General features: G+C 39.5%; 1 protein-coding gene and 1 pseudogene across 1 annotated transcript; both read left to right on the plus strand.

Annotated features, from left to right (window-relative positions):
- Positions 1-4,362: 4,362 nt before the first annotated feature.
- On the plus strand, positions 4,363-10,875 carry LOC134630500 (uncharacterized; annotated as a pseudogene).
- A 3,185-nt stretch (positions 10,876-14,060) lies between these two features.
- LOC134630501 (carbohydrate sulfotransferase 6-like) lies at positions 14,061-15,299 on the plus strand. The gene has a single exon (XM_063477821.2). The coding sequence runs from the start codon at positions 14,061-14,063 to the stop codon at positions 15,297-15,299; it is 1,239 nt and encodes a 412-aa protein (XP_063333891.1).
- The last annotated feature ends 4,638 nt before the right edge of the window (positions 15,300-19,937 follow it).

The following is a 19,937-nucleotide window of genomic DNA, read 5'->3' on the forward strand; positions in this document are numbered from 1 at the left end:
AAGAGCCATGGCTCAGTGTCTGAGAGTCTAAATGAATCTCACAGGCCTGAAAGTGCACTAGAAGCCATTTATAATTATAATTATAATTTATAATTCTTAACTTTGATCTGATGCTCACCACAAACAGGCACCAGCAGAAATTTTGGACTTTGGACAGAAAATTTCAGGACAATTATGACATAATCTTTCAGAAAATGAGCTTAAAAATACCAAGTCACTTAAAATGTTAATTGACTCCGATGACTCTCTGTCAAGTTTCTGTAAACTGATTTTGAGAATCAACTTTGCTGCCCTTTGAAATCAGTGGAGGATAACAGCACTGTGGTTGCAGATAACTATTTCTAATAATCACCAAACTGCCTATTATTATTATTTTTTATTATTTTAATTATTTGGTCTTTTGCAGAATGATACCTAGACTACCTAGACCTTTGTCATGTCAGACAAAGAAAAGCAGATGTTGATAAGTCAGCATATCTGCTTGTAAAATAGCTGAAATAATTAAATGATTATCAAAACATGCATTGTCTTCCAAATGACTCATCCACCAATCATCCCACTTGGTAAAAGACAGCACATAAAATGTTGTTACAGAAAGTATAATGGTATAATGGGAAGCTTCAGAAAGTCAGGGGTGATCTATCTATCTATCTATCTACCTACCTACAGTGGCTTGCAAAAGTGTTCGGCCCCCTTGAACTTTTCCACATTTTGTCACATTACAGCCACAAACATGAATCAATTTTATTGGAATTCCACGTGAAAGACCAATACACAGTGGTGTACACGTGAGAAGTGGAACAAAAATCATACATGACTCCAAACATTTTTTACAAATAAATAACTGAAAAGTGGGGTGTGCGTAATTATTCAGCCCCCTGAGTCAATACTTTGTAGAACCACCTTTTGCTGCAATTCCAGCTGCCAGTCTTTTAGGGTATGTCTCTACCAGCTTTGCACATCTACAGACTGAAATCCTTGCCCATTCTTCTTTGCAAAACAGCTCCAGCTCAGTCAGATTAGATGGACAGCGTTTGTGAACAGCAGTTTTCAGATCTTGCCACAGATTCTCGATTGGATTTAGATCTGGACTTTGACTGGGCCATTCTAACACATGGATATGTTTTGTTTTAAACCATTCCATTGTTGCCCTGGCTTTATGTTTAGGGTCGTTGTCCTGCTGGAAGGTGAACCTCCGCCCCAGTCTCAAGTCTTTTGCAGACTCCAAGAGGTTTTCTTCCAAGATTGCCCTGTATTTGGCTCCATCCATCTTCCCATCAACTCTGACCAGCTTCCCTGTCCCTGCTGAAGAGAAGCACCCCCAGAGCATGATGCTGCCACCACCATATTTGACAGTGGGGATGGTGTGTTCAGAGTGATGTGCAGTGTTAGTTTTCCGCCACACATAGTGTTTTGCATTTTGGCCAAAAAGTTCCATTTTGGTCTCATCTGACCAGAGCACCTTCTTCCACACGTTTGCTGTGTCCCCCACATGGCTTGTGGCAAACTGCAAATGGGACTTCTTATGGTTTTCTGTTAACAATGGCTTTCTTCTTGCTACTCTTCCATAAAGGCCAACTTTGTGCAGTGCACGACTAATAGTTGTCCTATGGACAGATTCCCCCACCTGAGCTGTAGATCTCTGCAGCTCGTCCAGAGTCACCATGGGCCTCTTGGCTGCATTTCTGATCAGCGCTCTCCTTGTTCGGCCTGTGAGTTTAGGTGGACGGCCTTGTCTTGGTAGGTTTACAGTTGTGCCATACTCCTTCCATTTCTGAATGATGGCTTGAACAGTGCTCCGTGGGATGTTCAAGGCTTGGGAAATCTTTTTGTAGCCTAAGCCTGCTTTAAATTTCTCAATAACTTTATCCCTGACCTGTCTGGTGTGTTCTTTGGACTTCATGGTGTTGTTGCTCCCAATATTCTCTTAGACAACCTCTGAGGCCGTCACAGAGCAGCTGTATTTGTACTGACATTAGATTACACACAGGTGCACTCTATTTAGTCATTAGCACTCATCAGGCAACGTCAGTGGGCAACTGACTGCACTCAGACCAAAGGGGGCTGAATAATTACGCACACCCCACTTTGCAGTTATTTATTTGTAAAAAATGTTTGGAGTCATGTATGATTTTTGTTCCACTTCTCACGTGTACACCACTTTGTATTGGTCTTTCACGTGTAGATAGATAGATACAGTGGCTTGCAAAAGTATTCGGCCCCCTTGAACTTTTCCACATTTTGTCACATTACAGCCACAAACATGAGTCAATTTTATTGGAATTCCACATGAAAGACCAATACAAAGTGGTGTACACTTGAGAAGTGGAATGAAAATCATACATGATTCCAAACATTTTTTACAAATAAATAACTGCAAACTTCACGTGGAATTCCAGTAAAATTGATTAATGTTTGTGGCTTTACAGTTTTTCTCAGTCGCTTTGGTGCGTTTCTCAGAACACCATCAACATTTGCACAGCAGTTAGTGCATTTCCCAAAACAATTAGTGCAAACTGCAAAACCTAGTGGATAGCCTGCAAAAGCACGTCACATGCACAGAATTGATTATCCATACCGCAAAAGCAAGTATCCATGTCAATGAAACTGCCAGTGCCATCAAAATGAAAAGTCTTGACACCATCTGTATGAACAAGATAGTCAAATGGCATTGTCATGTTTCCACTATGACAGTTTATAATTTCAGCGTTTCCCATTGCAAAAACAATTGGTGACACCTGAAAATGCTGACGACAGCACTATGGCCTACCTGTACAGCCATCTGAAACGTGCAGTGAAGTCACTGTAGATGTTATGGGAGTCTTGGGAGTAACTGAGACACTGAATACGTACGTTTCACATTTCCATTGTGTTGAAGTGTTTGTAATCCTACAGAATTGTGCAAAAGAAAAATATGCTACAGTCACTTGTTCACTGTAGAATACATGTAAACATAAAATCACCCATTTGGTAGAGCTGTGCACTAATGTGAACAATAAACAGCACATGTAACAGTACAGTAAATCATTCTGGCACATCCAGACGTTCCTGTCTGTCTGGCCACATATTTTCATCTACATCACAACAGATGTTATCCCTCGCAATGCAGCGAGGAAAGTATCTCCTGGAGTAGCGAATCCATCCTCTGCATGACCCTGCTGTGATGTCGTCACATGCTGCATCCATGGCTGCTAGCAGGGCCATTTGCTCATGTGGATGCCGGTCATAAACTTTCCACCTCCAGGCAGAGAAAAACTCCTCTATTGGATTAAGGAATGGGGAATATGGAGGGAGATATTCAACCAGAATTCTGTCATGTGCTGCAAACCACTCTCTGACCTGATGGGAGTGGTGAAAACGGACATTATCCCAGACAACAACATACTTGCTGAGTTGGCCTCCACCTCTCTCATTCTCAGGGACTAGGTCCCTGTAAAGAGTGTCTAAAAATGTCAGGAGATGTTGGGTATTGTATGGACCAAGAAGGGGGATATGGGTGAGGACGCCGTTGTCTGAGATGGCTGCACACATGGTAATATTCCCTCCGCGCTGACCAGGGACTTCAGTGGTTGCCCTCTGTCCAATGCGATTTCTTCCACGCCTTCTGCCTTTGGCCAGATTGAAACCTGCCTCATCAACATATATGAATGTGTGCAGTGTTTCCCTGGCTTCCAGCTCCAGTACACGCTTTAGAGAGAGACAGAAATGCAATGTCACAATATGCCTGTGTACAGTAACAAACAGTAATGCATGCATTTGGTAAAACACATTGTAGAGTATGTGCTGTGGAATTGCAAGTGTACTGCATGAAACTACGAAGTACTGTAAAACAGTTTGCAGTGCAGAACATAGAAGACCAGCTTTACCTGCACATACTGGTGACGGATCTCCTTCACCCTGTCACTGTTTCGTTCAAATGGCACTTTATACAATTGCCTCATGTGGATTTCATTCTTCTTGAGTACTCTGTCAATTGTTGAAATTGAAACAGATTCAATATTGCCAAATACCGTGTAGTTCTCTATGACAGCGCTTTGTATTTCTCTCAGCTTTATTGCATTGTTTGCAATGACCATTGCACAAATGGCTTCTTCTTGCTGTGGGGTAAAAAGGGGCCCTCTTCCGCCTCCGCGAGGTTGTCTGACAATCCTATGTGGTGCAGAGTGGACTTTTTGTGAATTTGCAAATACAGTACAGTAACATGTGATGTGTCTGAGATGGCACAGTACAGTACAGTGAATTACTGTTTGCATACCTGTTTTCCCTACGGAATGTTTGAATGATTGAACTGACAGTAGTTCTTCCAATATTGGGTTGCACCCTTCGACCAGCCTCCTCCATGGTGAGGCCGTGATTGACAACATGGTCCACAATTGTAGCCCTTATTTCATTAGGAATCCGCCTATATCTGCCTCTTCTCCCTCTTCCCCTTTCCCTTCCTCCCCGCATCCTCACCCCTCTTCCACGGTGCTGACCTTCCATTTTGTGTCACAGAAGTGTAGAAATGGTACACACTAGCTCCTGCGCAGTTTATATATGCTTGCCAATTGGGGATTCACAGGATTCATCCATAATTGACAGTGAACAAGTTGTTTGTCATTGGTTACAACTGAACTTTCACACGCCTCCTCATGAGTGACAGCTGTAATTCACCTGAGATCAATTGTTCAGTTTCAGAGCCATTTCCAGGAAAAATGATACAGAAAGGTATAGGATTTGCTTGACAGATGGCCAATATTTGGCATGTGATAACTAGTTCAACAATTTTGTGTGTGATGACTCAAGCAATGGATGTATGACTATTAGTTTTATTGGGAACGACTATTCAGCATCCATAGGTATGATTACTTTTGACTGACATGACATAAGCAAATGGAAATGTCAGGAAGCAGCAGGGAAATGTATGGAAGCAACTGATTCATGTCCAAGATCATTTGCAGTTTGTTCAGAGAGGGGAGAAATTGCTACTATGATGTGCACAAATGACTGAGTGTTGTGGAGGTTGAACTAATAGTTATGAGAATTTCAATTCTGATCTGAGAAACGCACCAAAGCAACTGAGAAAAACTGTAATGTGACAAAATGTGGAAAAGTTCAAGGGGGCCGAATACTTTTGCAAGCCACTATATATATCAATATATATATATATAGATATAGATAGATAGATATAGATATAGATATAGATATAGATAGATAGATAGATAGATAGATAGATAGATAGATCTATATCTATATATATAGATATAGATATATATATATAGATAGATATATAGATATATATAGATATAGATATATCTATATATATCTATATATAGATATAGATATATATAGATATATAGATATAGATATAGAGATATATATATAGAGAGAGATATATCTATATAGATATATAGATATATAGATATAGATATATATATATATAGAGAGAGAGAGAGAGATATATCTATATAGATATATAGATATATAGATATAGAGATATATATATATAGAGAGAGAGAGATATATCTATATAGATATAGGTAAGTGTTTTTTCACTTATTCGAGAGAAGTCAGAAATGCGTTCTTACTAGGTTATTTTCATTCAAACGCTAAGACAAAATGTCAATAGCTATGAATGTGGAGACTCAAAAGACTAGTTAGTTAATAGTTGCCGATAGATTTATGAGATTTGATAGAAACTTGGACGTTTGCAACAGGTGAATCAGTGATAGGTTGCGCCCAAATGCTTAAAGCTGTTAGCTGGTCAGTGTTTTCAGGTGTGCTTGTACTACCTGTACGGTGCGGGGTGCTGACAAGCTAAACCCGTTTAAGCGTCGAGCTCAAATATCTTTTCATTTTTCTGCACTGCTCACTTGTCTTTACTGTGCTTTTTGTCGGCACACATTTTCTGTTTATTGAAGCTTTTTGTGAATAATTTTGATCATGTAAAAACTGGGAATTGGTCCCTATTGACAATACTCTGTATTTTTTATTTTTTTGCATTGCATATGTCATTTAGGAAAGGTAATTGGTCATTGAACTTTTTGCAACTATGTGTATTTGTAAATTTTGTGTCTTCCATGCACGCAAATTTATATTGTTCAGTTTGCGTGTTAAAAGCCACAAACATGTAGCTAACTACAGGTTTTCTTGTGGAACTGAGAGCTGTCCTGCCACTTTCAGAACATTTTCTGCCTTTCATTCACATATGCCTAGGAATCACAGAACAAGAAGGGAGACCACCGAGGAGAAGTTCTAGAAGTTCACTGGTTACCTCAGCTGTCAAGTTCCTGGATGTGGGTATGCTGCACAAAACTTTACAACTCTTTGTGCCCATCTCAGATTTCACATCAAAGACGGGGACAAAGTATTATGTCCATTTGAAGATTGCTCTAAATACTTCAGTGTCCGAACATCATTTTCCAGCCATATTTCTCGAAAACATAAGTAGACAGTTCAGCAGTCAAGGCAACAAGAAATTGGGGAATTTGCCATAATACAAGGACAGGACACAGTTAGTCTATTAGAAGACAGTTGGCTTTGTGTCATTTAAAAATGCAGGCTAAAACGCCAACCAGCACTATACAGAGCATCATAGAGGAATATCAGGATCTTCGCAGCTGTGCAATGCACGATGTTCTTGCAATACTGTCTGACAAACTGTCTTCATTTAATATTCCACAAGCAGAAGTGGACAAAATCAATCAAGAACTTTTTTCATAGAGGACTATATATATCTGAGACACAGTAGGTTTCCTGACAAAGCTTTAAAAGCAAAACATCACTATTTGTTACATTATGCAGACCTTATCCTTCACTTTGGACCACTCATTCATTTGTCGACCCTTAGGTTTGAGAGCAAGCACTCGTATTTCAAAGCATGTACAAGAACAGTGCATAACTTTGTCAACTTATGCAAGACTCTGACTGAACGACATCAGTTACTGCAGTTCTACCTCTCAGTGGGCCAAATGTTTCCACCTATAGTTCAAATCATTGGAAAAACAAGTTATTATAATCATCATCTTTACAACGCTATCATTCAAGAAGCTGTGGCAAAAGCAGGCTGCACTAATCAGACCACTTTGGATGTCAGCAGTTGTCTACAAAGGTACCAAGTATGTCAAAGGCTATGTTTCCATTGTAGATTACACTGATGATGGCTCGGTTTTGGGAAGATAGCTGTGATACTTGTTAACGATTCTGAATTGTACTTTGTGCTCGAGTTGCATCACTCAGTACTCCTCATTGACCTTGGACTTCACTGCTTGCGTTGCCCTACAGAAAGAAGTGTGTGTGTGTAAATGCTGATAGTCTGATGGATTATTACCCACTACCACTTTATAACATGGCAGGCCTTTTTGTTGTCTCCCTACACCATTCAGTTTCCTCTTAATTCTTTTTCAGGGATGGAAATTGAAGAGGAACTCACAAGCCTCCTGCCGGCACTAGACAGAGAGAAAATAATCTGCATTGTAGAACATCTGACGGACGTTATTGGTGTACAACAAAAAAGTGACCTTTTGTTTGTGGAGGCGGAAGATCTCAAACCCTTTTTCACACCAATTCAAATACGCAAACTACTTCTTGCATTTAAAGGAGGTTTGTGTAAGTTCTGTACAACTCACAGACTCATAGACTTGAGTCTATTTGAAGGTCACTCATAGACTCATATGCCACTGATGAGCTTTTTTTTTCTTCACCATACCATTTTGAATTTTGAATTTATTTATTTAAAAGGGACAGTGCAGTTTAACATAGTTCAGGTGCAAGACATGAGACTGATGTACCGCACATAGGTTTATAGCTACTGCTAATTTTCAACAATTGTCCCTTGTTGGGCTTACAATCTAAATAAATGCATATTACAATAAAACATACATTTTCATAAAACCAAATTACACCATAAATACAATTACAATTAATAGACAATAATGTAAAATAAAATTAAAATCATCAGATAAAATGACTACAACTTTGGTTTCCCTTTAACCACACTTTAACCTTCAATGTAAAGGATCTAATGTCTGTAATCAGTTTGATATCGGTTGGAAGTGTGTTCCACAGGTGGCAAGCCTTTATAGAAAAAGCTGACTGACCGAATGTAGATCTGCGGTATAATATCTTACAGTTACCGTTCACCTTACTCCTAGTAACACGATTACTGTCTTGTCTCTGAATGTATCTATTGAGACACTCTGGGGCCATCCTATTTATACATTTAAAAACTAATTTAAGATAACACCAATGATTAAAACTCTTAAAACTAAGTAAGTTATATTTCTGTAAAATGTGACAATGATGCCACTGAACCGATTTTTTATCCATTATTTTTAAGGTTTGATTATATAAAGATACCACATTCTACACATGTACTTTGACAGTATAATATTGAAGAGCTTTTTGGGGCTCACATTGTCTGGTAGTTAATTAACATGGAAAACCTAAACAAAAGTAGACACTGAATCTAACACCACTAACCTTTCATTGGTAGTGGTAGGACTAAGGGTGGAAATTGCGACAAACTGTTAAATATAGTGCATTTTTCAATGTATTTTTCAACTTTTCAATGCAAGACCTTGAGTTTGTAGTTCTTTTGCAGTCCTGGGATTGATTCTTTTCATCTTCAGACAAGGTCCCCAAAACTGCCTTTCTGTTACTACTCAATCCTAATTGCAGGGTTTATCTATTAGTGAGGACATATTTGTTGAAATAGCCATATAAAGTAGCTTTTCCAATGATCTCTCTTTTTTTTAGATGGCAACAGACCAGAGAACCTGAATGACACCATTACTCTGGAGCTTTGCCCTGCTGCATCAGCTGAAACATCAGATACCCTCAAACATTTGCAGATTTTACTGAAAAGTGAGAAAGACTGGGTTGTGGACATTATTCACTACTAAGAAGCATCAAATCTAGAGTTGAACATGTTAATCGAGATAATACAACACATAGACTTCGTCAAACAAAGAGAACCAGGAATGAGGAAGACTGCAGTCCCAACAGTAATGCAACCTCACCTAAAAAAGTTAGATGCCTTGTTGATAGCAATGGTTGTATTAATTGGCAGCCAGTTGAACTTCCTGAGGGGGAAACGCTAGCTTCTTTAGAGGAAAAGAAAGACATCCTGTCAACAATTTTTAATTCACAAGGACCTGGAGCTGTGGAGAGACCTGATGTGGATGACTTCATGTGCCTCACATATATTTCTCAGCGGCACCTTATCAACAGTTGTCCCTCACTTTCAGTAGCTGAAATTCAGGAGCAGTGGCCATTCTTGTTTACTCTGAAAGGTCTTTTGAACCACTTTCACAAACTCACAGGTGTTGATATCAGTGAGCGCTTAAGTCAGGCCCTCATAACCAAAGGCAGAAGGATTGTTAACTATTTCTCCAGCCAGAAGCTCAAATGGAACCTTGGTATAAGGACACTCATCCAGCAGATAGAAAGTGAGGAAGTTTTGACCAACAACAAGGTTGGCACAGCAGCCATACTTCTCATGATGAAGTATTACAAGGAAAACGAAGACTCCCTCTTTGTCTTAGCAGATGTAAGCTTCTTTCATATAGCTCTAGGTTTAATGCTGTTGCCTGCTGTCCTGTTTTTTACGTTACATAAAATGTCTTGGTCCTTTATCTGGCAGGAAACATTTACCAGGATGTCCCTTGAAGCAGAGAGCAACTTGCCAATCACCCCAAGGCTGATTATGCTTGGTAAGAAGTCATTTGTGAAATAGAGTCGATTAGACCATATTACAATTTCTGTTTGGCACAGGAGCTTTTCGTGGAGACAGGTATCCAGTCTCTGTTTATTTAGCTCACATTTCTGTAATTTCCTTTATAAACCAAGGTTGTTGGACATGTGTCTCAGTGAATCCAGCAAAGTAACAATATCAAATTTCACATTACATATTACTGATCAACATGGTAGTCTAGCTACACTAACAGCAGAAATACTGAAGTCAATACTGTAAAGTTTAACAGCAGCACAAACTATAAACTCCAAAATAACCATACAGTTGATGGAACTCCAGTAATTTAATTGGGCTGACTCTTTGTCAGGTGTGTTTAATGTGCAGAATAATTCCCAATTATGTACAATTATAGTATGTTAACACGGACTACATACTGCTTGGCCAAGATGGCGGCGCGCTAGGTCGCAGCGGCCACACCGGGTTCAAAACCATGGTGCGATTTCATTTTTAACTCAAGTTCTATTCGAGTTCTGGTCTATTATACAGCTGTAATGTGCGTTGGAACAACAAACACATCTACAATCGTCAAGAACTTCTGGATTTAGAATCTTGAATAAGGCCATTAATAATTAACTGTATGTAGCTATTTGCTTTTTGATTATCTAGACAGTGTGAAGAAGTGAAGTATTGAAATTATTTTATGTTGCAAAATGACAACATGTTGCCCCTATACATTTAAGGACAAAGTTTAATGACCGCCACCTGCTTAATGGTGAGTGCAGAGGGGCGTGTAATTGTTGAGCTGGACAAAGAGAACACCTTTGCTGATGCGATGTCAGTCTTCTTTGGTTCATTCTATGTATTGAACCTGGAATACCAGGAGTCAGCGTGTGCAACATTGGAGCTAATTCAGAGGTATGTTTGAACAGTTAGCCAATTGTGATAGATGATGAATAAATTATCCCTAAGTAACTCATTATTTCAAATCACAACTCAGTGTTACTGTATGTTACTATTTATTGTGGCATGCTTTAAGGTTTTTTGTAAGGATAAACCCTGAAGAGGGAACAAAATGTACCTCCAAGGTTGGGACAAGCAGAAAGACTGGGACCACTGTGAAGCAAAAGGTTGTTCACATTAACCCTCACGTCACAACTTTCCTCCAGCGGCTTACTGAATTTGAGTGGAAAACTTCAAATTAGGTAACTGTTGTTGCCATTCATAATGAATTTCCTGTATAATTTCAGTGTGTTGTTACCTGTGTCTCCACAGACGATCCATGGCCCATGCTTTCTGGACATTTACACGAGGCGAACAACAATGAAGACAAGCTCTTTCGCCATCTTGCAAGAAGCTGTCTCTGTCCAATAGGTTTTTTGAGTGCAACAGTTTTGATTTTTTTCCCCCTTCTTTTACCCGTTTGTTAAAATTTATTTCAGGTACTTACACTTTTATTGTCACATGTATTGGCTCACCCTACAAATCAATGAACTCAGTCCACAAAGCAAGGTCAGGGTTCAGTGCAGGTCAGTCAAGTTCCTTCACACCACACATGCTCATCCATGTCCTTGTAGACCCTGCTTTGTGCATTGATTTGGTGGTGTGAGCCAGTATTTTGGACAAAGTGTGTAGAGAGGCAGAAGTGTGGGGCTTGATGTTCGATTCATTTCAATTCAGTTTATTTGCATGGTGCCAACAAAATGAATGCCAAGGCACTTCACAGTGTAGGTTTAAGACCCTACAAAATATAACTAAGAAAACTCATCACTTGAGCATATGTTGTCCGTTATGATATGGATATGACATAATATCGTTATTGTGTGTACAACCATCTGATAAAATACATGGGTTAAATGGTTTAGTAAAAACAAGTGCTTTCTCAATCAAAATATGTTTTCTTTTTTTTTCATTTTTTGATTTTGGAAATGTGTATCCATATCCAAGAGTACTATACCACAACAGCAAAAAACGGTATCATCCTGCAGAACAGTAAGTTACCGTAACACGGCGTCACGGTATGACGCTGGCAACAGTGACGCCAGTATGTTACCGTAAAGTGGAGATGAAAAGTCTGACAGTGTGTATCCCATTGTACGTGTGTATAGTGACAATAAAAAGCATTGTATTCTATTCTATTTACTCTGCAATAGGTCAAGGCTGCTGGGGGATTCCCATGATGCATTGTTTCTTCTTCACTCACCTTTTTCACTTGCTATGTGTTTTTACGCCTCTCTTTACGCGTTTAATCATTGGTTATTCATCTCTGCCTCTCTTCCACCGTGTCTTTGTCCTGTCTTCATCCACTCACCCCCAACGGCAGTAAGTGGCATTTTTGCTGGTCTAGTTCATAAGGTCTGCTGCGGACCTCGGAGAAAATAATAATCATCGCTTATAAGAACTCACAAATGTCACCGAGTTCCTTAAGGGAAATTGGCAAAATTCTCGGGATGGACGTGAACGTATAAAGAAATGGGGGAAAAAAGAAAAATATAAATATATTTTTTAAAAATAATATAAATATAAAAAGATAAGTATATTTACCTTTGAAAAAACATTACCATAACAAAAAGTGGAAATCCAACAGGGAAAAGTCCGAACGTATTTGTTTTTTGTTTTATCGTGGCTGCTACGTTTGCATTTCCAGTGTCTTGTTTTGTGTGCGTGAGTGTGTGCGTGTGTGTGTGTGTGTGTGTGTAATGTCTTTACTCATATTGTTAAATAGTCTTCAACGAACAGGATTCACAATGGGGTTATATATAAAATAAAGACATTACCTGTTCTTTATCTTTATGACTTGTAGGCTATCTTTATGATATTGTACCTACAGTATAATCAATCCAGCCTTTTAGGCCAGTTAAAATATCTTTTTAACTCTTGATAACTCTTGAGCATATATAAAAGTCGCTGTGTTAAAAACTGATGCGGCTTCTACCTTGTGACAGCCAGAATGTTGTTTGTAGCTCAAGATGAATTGATACCATTCGTGAGTGACGCATTTGACACTTGATATGTTATAGGTCAACAAATAAGTATTTTACAGGTACGGGCAATCGCGTTTTGGGAAATACCGGGACACCGTAAATTACTTTTTGGCAGATGATCATATTTTGGCACACCAGCAGATACAAAACAGACAGAACCACAAGATAATTAACACATAAAGCACCACACACTAGAGCAAATGTCTTAAACGATGTCGGCAGTCGGGTAAATGTAAATTACGGCTTTTTAACAGTTCTGTTCCAGCTTTCGAACATCCTCCCCCACCTGACCTGTTATGCCGGAAAGTGACGACAGCATCGGCTGTGCCAGTCCCCTATCTCGTCAACCCTGTGCATGCAATACTCCGCCCACAAACTCCGCTTTTTACACGCCCGGGGACTAAAGAAAATAATTATCCGAGCAGCAGCATTTGACAGAGGAAGCGGAGGAGGAGAGGAGAGCTCCCCGGTGTTGGGACACTCAAAGGACTGTGGACACGCTCTGTTGGCAGGCAGCACGACGGATAATAACAGTGAAGGTGACACTTTTTCTTGGAACAGGCTGCTATATATATATATATATATATATATATATATGACAGATGAGAGAGAGATTTTGTCAAGTTCTGCGATGCTACAGTAATGTAGAGATTCTACAGCCCAGAATACTGGATAATTTTTCATTCCAAAGAATTGTACTGGGTAGCAGACCTTTGTGGTAAAACCGCATTGCTTTATTTTACACAAGGATACCGCAGAGTTCACACAGTGAATGAATGAGATTATTAAAAGCCACAAATTTGTGCATGGGCCAAAAGCATCAGTGCGCAGCAGTTTAAAATGTTTTAAATGATTTTGGCTGCTTTACAGGCAAAAACACACACACACACACACATATGTGAACAGGAACTCTGGAGCAATCGCACCCCTGAAGCACAAAGGTGTGGTTAGCTGTTCACACACACACACACACACACACACACGCACACACACACACACACACACACACACACAGAGAGAGAGTGAGAGAGAAACGAGGGAAACAGAAGGAGTAGAGGACCATGCAAGATTTTTGAAACTAAAATTCTGTGCTGACCTAAGATGAAATGACCCTTACAAAAAGTATCATTGGTTAATGTTTGCCGTTTTGGTCTAGTTTCTCCACCATATACAAAATTGTATCATGTGATTTAAAATGTTTAAGAAGGTGGTTCACAACCAGTGGCATGCCAGGTTTTCCAGCAAAGACAGGATTTGCAAGCAAATTGGTATTTTTATAAAAACTAATGTCAAATTTATATTATTTGTGTATTTTTATGCAGCAAAAGAGACACAGCTTAAGACAAGACTGAAGAGAGAAGAATTCACACAAAGCACCACTGACTTGACAGCAGCTCACAGCCATAATGTTGCGGTACAGAGTGAACCGCAACACCATGAAGTTCCTGGTGATCCTATATGGGGCAGCGTTGTTGCTGGTCAGCGGCTGGTACATGCAGCTCAGCCTCTATGACCCACCCCCCTCCAATGACAAAGTCCACGTTCTATTGTTGTCATCGTGGAGATCAGGCTCATCCTTCATTGGCCAGGTGTTCAGTCAGCACCCGTCTGTCTTCTACCTTATGGAGCCTGGCTGGCATGTGTGGACCCAGCTGAGGCAAAATGGTGCACGGGCACTTCGAATGGCCTTGAGGGATCTCTTACGGAGCCTGTTCCAGTGTGACTTCTCAGTGATGGAGTCCTACCTTCCAGAGAACCAGAAAGAGTTGTTTATGTGGAGTCAGAGTCGAGCTCTGTGCTCACCTCCGGCCTGTCCTCTCATGCCACGTAATCAGCTCAGCAACAACACACACTGCCTACAGAATTGTAAACCTCGGGACCTGAAGATTGTAGAGCAGGTGTGTGGCTTTTACTCTCATGTGGTGTACAAGGAAGTGCGCATCTTTGAGCTAGAATCCCTCTACCCACTTTTGCAGGACCCAAACTTAAATCTCCGCATCATCCACCTGGTCCGAGACCCACGGGGAGTGATGCGATCTAAGGAAGAGGTAGCTGGATACTTTGTGAGTGATAACGCGATCGTTTTGGAGCAGAAACCCATCAATGAAACAAAGGTACAGTATCAGGTCATGCAGGAGATCTGTCGAAGCCACTTGCGCATCAATAAGAGGGCCATCCTGAAGCCCCCTCCGTTTCTAAAAGGCCGCTACAAACTGGTTCGCTACGAGGATGTGACGCGCAACCCACTGAAGGAGATCAGTGCCATGTATCAGTTTGTAGGTCTGGAGATGACCACACAGCTGGCCACATGGATCTACAAGGTGACCCACGGAAAAGGCAAAGGCTCCATTGAAGAGGCTTTCGACATCACATCGCGGAGCGCCACTGACATCTCTCAGGCTTGGCGCACCATGCTGCCGCATAACTCGGTCAAACGAGTACAGGAAGTGTGTGAAGAGGCCATGTCTTATCTCGGGTACAGGATGGTAAACAGTGAAATAGAGCAGAAGAGTCTCTATGTAGATCTGCTGGTACCACAAGAACAGCTCAGCTGGTCACCTGGTAAAACACAGCATCTGGACAACAGTTACAACAAGAATGACAAAGACCTTATCACAGACGGACTACACAAAAAACTACATTAGGGTACGACTGTTAAAAACAGAGAACACTGTCATAATGTCCATTTTAAAGCACGGACACTGTGGCAAGACTGAAATGTGAAAAGGCAGCACAGTATTCTGATAGTGTACATTTAGTGTTTGCATGCCACGATCAAAATCATATTTATGTTATAATGGGCATTGGTGCAACTTCTCAGGTCATCTGCTGTCTGAAACTATTTGCTTTCATGGGAACTTCTTATGATTTACTGTTCCTTGCAAACAGAAGGCTTGAACAGCGGTGGGTGGGGCTTCTGTAGAAATGGTTGAATGAAACTTTATTGGGTTTTTTTGGTTTTGTTTAATTTATTTACTTTTATTTTGTAAATAACAGTGGTACCCATAAACCTTTAATGGCGTCACATATATTTTCAATTACTTTGACAGAATGTGAATATGTGTGATATACTTGATTCATCTGGTTAATTAGCAGCTTTCACCTGTAAGGGAAATGGCAGATGCCAGCATCCAAACACACGGGAGGAAAGGGATTTCTCCTTTTCCCAAAATGACACATCAAACCTTCTAGATGTGACTGACTAAAGTCTCCCAGCATGGGCTACATTATCTTCCCCTTCTCAGGCCATCTCTAAGCTGTTAATGCTGTTATTTAAGGGCAGAGAATTTAAACATCGTTTTGCTGCCACTTGAAACTCCTCAATGATGAAGTCAGATTTCAACAGCACAGACGCTTCCGCTGTGCATCATAGCCATGAATATATACATTCATGAAGGAGTGAAATTCAGATGTTTATTTAAACTCCATAAAAGTGCTCAGCGTCTTTATTTATGTTTGTTAATGAGTTCGTTTTATTCCTTAATATTTGATTACATTGAAATGACTTGACATTGAAATTACTTGAATGAGTAGCAAATGTTAAATCATGTTGATTTATCTATTCAGAGTAAGAGAAAGAGGATAAATTAATTACTATTAATCGTGTTTAGGGTGATATCTGGGAAAATGTTGATAGTGATTTTTTTGAACACATGAAAAATTGCCAAAGGCTTACATTAAAGATGGACTTCAGTCACAACTTTGTGTGAGTTTTGGTTTTCCTACATGACTGAGTGTTCTGAATAAAACAATATCTTCACTTGTACATTTTTGGAAACTTGCTATATTTTGCAATATTTAACATGATAAGCACTCAGATTTGAGGTTTATTCAATCAATGGTAACTTTATTCTACTCATTAAAAACACTGGTTTTGAATCTCTTTTGCATTGGTTTGGGTCTCTTTTGTATGAGCAGAGTTGAGGTTTTAAATACACACACATAAGATCACAACAAGGAACAAGTGCTCTCCATTTCAGAGAGACTTAAATGGACGGGTAGTTCAGGAAGCTCACAGTAGAGCAAACATTAACCAGCGTAGAAATGGTAAATAAATGGCCTGCATTTGTATAGCTCTTTACTTAGTCCCTAAGGACCCCAAAGCGCTTTACACTACATTTAGTCATTCACCCATTCACACTCTGGTGATGGCAAGCTACATTGGGGTGTACTGACAGAGGCGAGGCTGCCAGACACTGGCGCCACCGGGCCCTCTGACCACCACCAGTAGGCAAACATGGGGTTAGTATCTTGCCCAAGGATATTTGGCATGCAGCCAGGAGGCAGCCTGGGATTGAACCACTGACCTTCTGATTAGTGGCTGAACCTGCTCTGCGACCTGAGCTACAGCCACCCAGAAAGAATTAGGGGCATGCTTTGAAGCATAACTGAAAATGTGCAGGAAAATACCACCACTAATCATTTGACTATAGAGCTCACATGATTAGTCAGGCTCTCAAAAACAAACCCTGCAAAAACCCTAACTTTAGTACACTCTAATAATAAATAGAGGTGGTAAAAGTACAAGCATTCTGTAGAAGTACAGAAAAAAATACTCTGGTAAAAGTACTGATTCAACTTATTTACTCAAGTAAAAGTGAAAAAGTACAGGCTCTGAAATATACCCAACGTAAGAAATTAAAAATTTGTTGTTTTGAGGATGTTTCTGTCAGGTGTTTTTGTTCAAAGCTAACTGAACCTTGTGCTATATTAATGCAACGAAATTATGTTATTACTTTTAAATATAAACTTTATTTCAGTTTTTAATCTTTAATTCGAAATTTTAATTGTGATAAAGGTATTCAGTTAAAACTGGTATGAAGAACATGGGCATAGAAAAAGAAGGGGGGTATAAAAAATAGCTTTGATTTCTGTTGCCAACGTTATAGAGCAGAAATGATCAAGTGTGCCGTGGAAGATTATCTGGCTCCACCTGATTAGTTAGTCTAAGCCAGGGGTCCCCAATCCCAGTCCACGAGGGCTGTTGTCCCTGCAGGTTTTAGATCTCACCCTGGGTCAACACACCTGAATCACATGATTAGTTCATTACCAGGCCTCTGGAGAACTTCAAGACATGTTGAGAAGGTAATTTATCCATTTAAATCAGCTGTGATGGATCAAGGACACATCTAAAACCTGCAGGGACACCAGCCCTCGTGGACTGGGATTGGGGGCCCCTGCTCTAAGCGATCGAGGTAACGGCCAAAACTATTACATTCTCTTCCACTAGAGGGCAGTACAACTACCTGCTCTAATTAAATGGGTTGACGAAATTACATAATAGTCATGCTGTGAGTGAGACAATGCAGCAAACCATAGAAGACAAAGGGCTACGCACTATATTGCGCGAAGTGGAAGAAATTTTGAATGACCGTCCCATTACAAAACGAATTGATGATCACAACAATTATCCCACTTACGCCAAATCATTCTTTTACTGAAAGGAAAACCAGTTCTCCCACCAGGAGTTTCAAAAGGATTGAGCAATATCTAAGAAGATGGAAACAAATTCAATAATTGGCCCATCTCTTCTGGAAAAGATGGACTTGAGAATATTTGCCATTGTTGCAAGAAAGGCAAGAATGGAACAAAGAAAGAAAAAGCCTTTCATCTGGAGATGATGTTGCGTAGTTCATCCCAAAACACCACGTTGTTCCCACATTCCTTTGAAAAGTGCTTGAGGTGTATCCTGACAAAGGAGGATTCGTTAGATCTGGGGGTCTAAAAAACTAAGACAAGGATCATTGAAAGGCCCTTGACCAAAATTCGCCACCTTTTTGAAGCCAATACAAATTACGATGATTAATTTGCAAAAGGTTTCATTCTTTCTTTGTTAAGTATTTGTTGCCTTTGTAATTATTGAAGTAATGGCTGTTTTTTTGTGAAATGTGAAATTGTTATGTGCTCTGCCCAAGAACAATTAGGGGCCAGTGTGTTAGAGCCATTTCATGTTTTTGGTGTTATTGCAACTTGTCAGCACAAGAGGGACTAGTAATGCTACTTGCCACTTTATCGTGACAGACTTTACTGTAGACAGGTTTGCTGCGTTTGGCGTCACTTGTCATGTTTCCTCAAATGTATTACACACTGCGGCAAAATATGGCTCATCTGTTAATCCTTACCGTGACAAAAGAAAAACAAATTTAATGGAGTTACAGAAATATGAATGATTGTCTTAGAAAGCCAGTACTTGTCATATACTGTCAAATCTATGTATATCTGTAGTAAGTTATCCAAAGCGGGTGTTTCTAACATATGTAGGATACAGTTACATGCACAAGTGTTTAGACAGTGACATAATTTTTGTAATTTTACTTCTGTACGCCATCACTATGGATTTTAAATCAAAGAATCCACTTGTGATTGAAACACAGACTTTCAGATAAAGGTGTTTAACAAAAGTATTGCATTAACTGATTCTGAATTTCAGCAACTTTTAACCTACATTCTCAGAGTCTCAAAAGTAATGATACAAAGTATCACTCAAGACACAACAAAGAAGGTTTGGATTGAAGCACTGTAGCTCAGGACATAGTGCATGTTATCTACTATGTGAAAGACTTGAAACATATTTCTGTGATTCCATGTCTGAGCTTTTTGTTTCTATTTCCCTTTGTAAGACGAATCAGTCAGAAACTGTTCGTGACTATTGGCAGCAATAAATAATGATGTGTACTCCTGTGTATTTTAGTCTATTGTTAGGAACCTAGATGACTTCACATTGTAAGGGGATGATAAGCTTTTCTCATCAAAGGATAATTTGCATTGTAGTACCATCCACTGGCTAAGTCACTAATAAGTATATCATATTGTTATCCTTCCTCATCTTTGTTAGCTCGATATTCAGTGAAAGTAAGGAAGAACCTGGAATAGTTGTTTAGTTTTGGAATGCAATAAAACTACTTTCTTAATACTCATTGGACTGTAAATGCAACAGAAATAATCTTTCCTAACACACAGCAAAAAAACTAAACAAACAAACTTGGAAATACCATGCAAGGGATTTCCTTTCTGTCTTTTCTTTTACCCATTTTTTCTGTTTGAGCAGTTTACTGATGTTCCCTTAATATAGCATATGCATAATATATAGTGTATTTTATTCACACCAGTTTAAGATTTGAGTAAAAAATGTTGTAAGACTTAGAGCTCTAATTTTACTCATGGTCTAGGGCTAAGGTTTTACGGTTCACGTTGGAATTAGGGGGGGTAAGAAGAGAAAAATAGAAACACAGTAATCAACCTGACAAACAGAGAAGAAACACAAGGGTAAAAAAAAAAAAAAG

The sequence above is a fragment of the Pelmatolapia mariae genome, linkage group LG7, assembly GCF_036321145.2.
Source record: "Pelmatolapia mariae isolate MD_Pm_ZW linkage group LG7, Pm_UMD_F_2, whole genome shotgun sequence".
Lineage (NCBI taxonomy): Eukaryota > Metazoa > Chordata > Actinopteri > Cichliformes > Cichlidae > Pelmatolapia > Pelmatolapia mariae.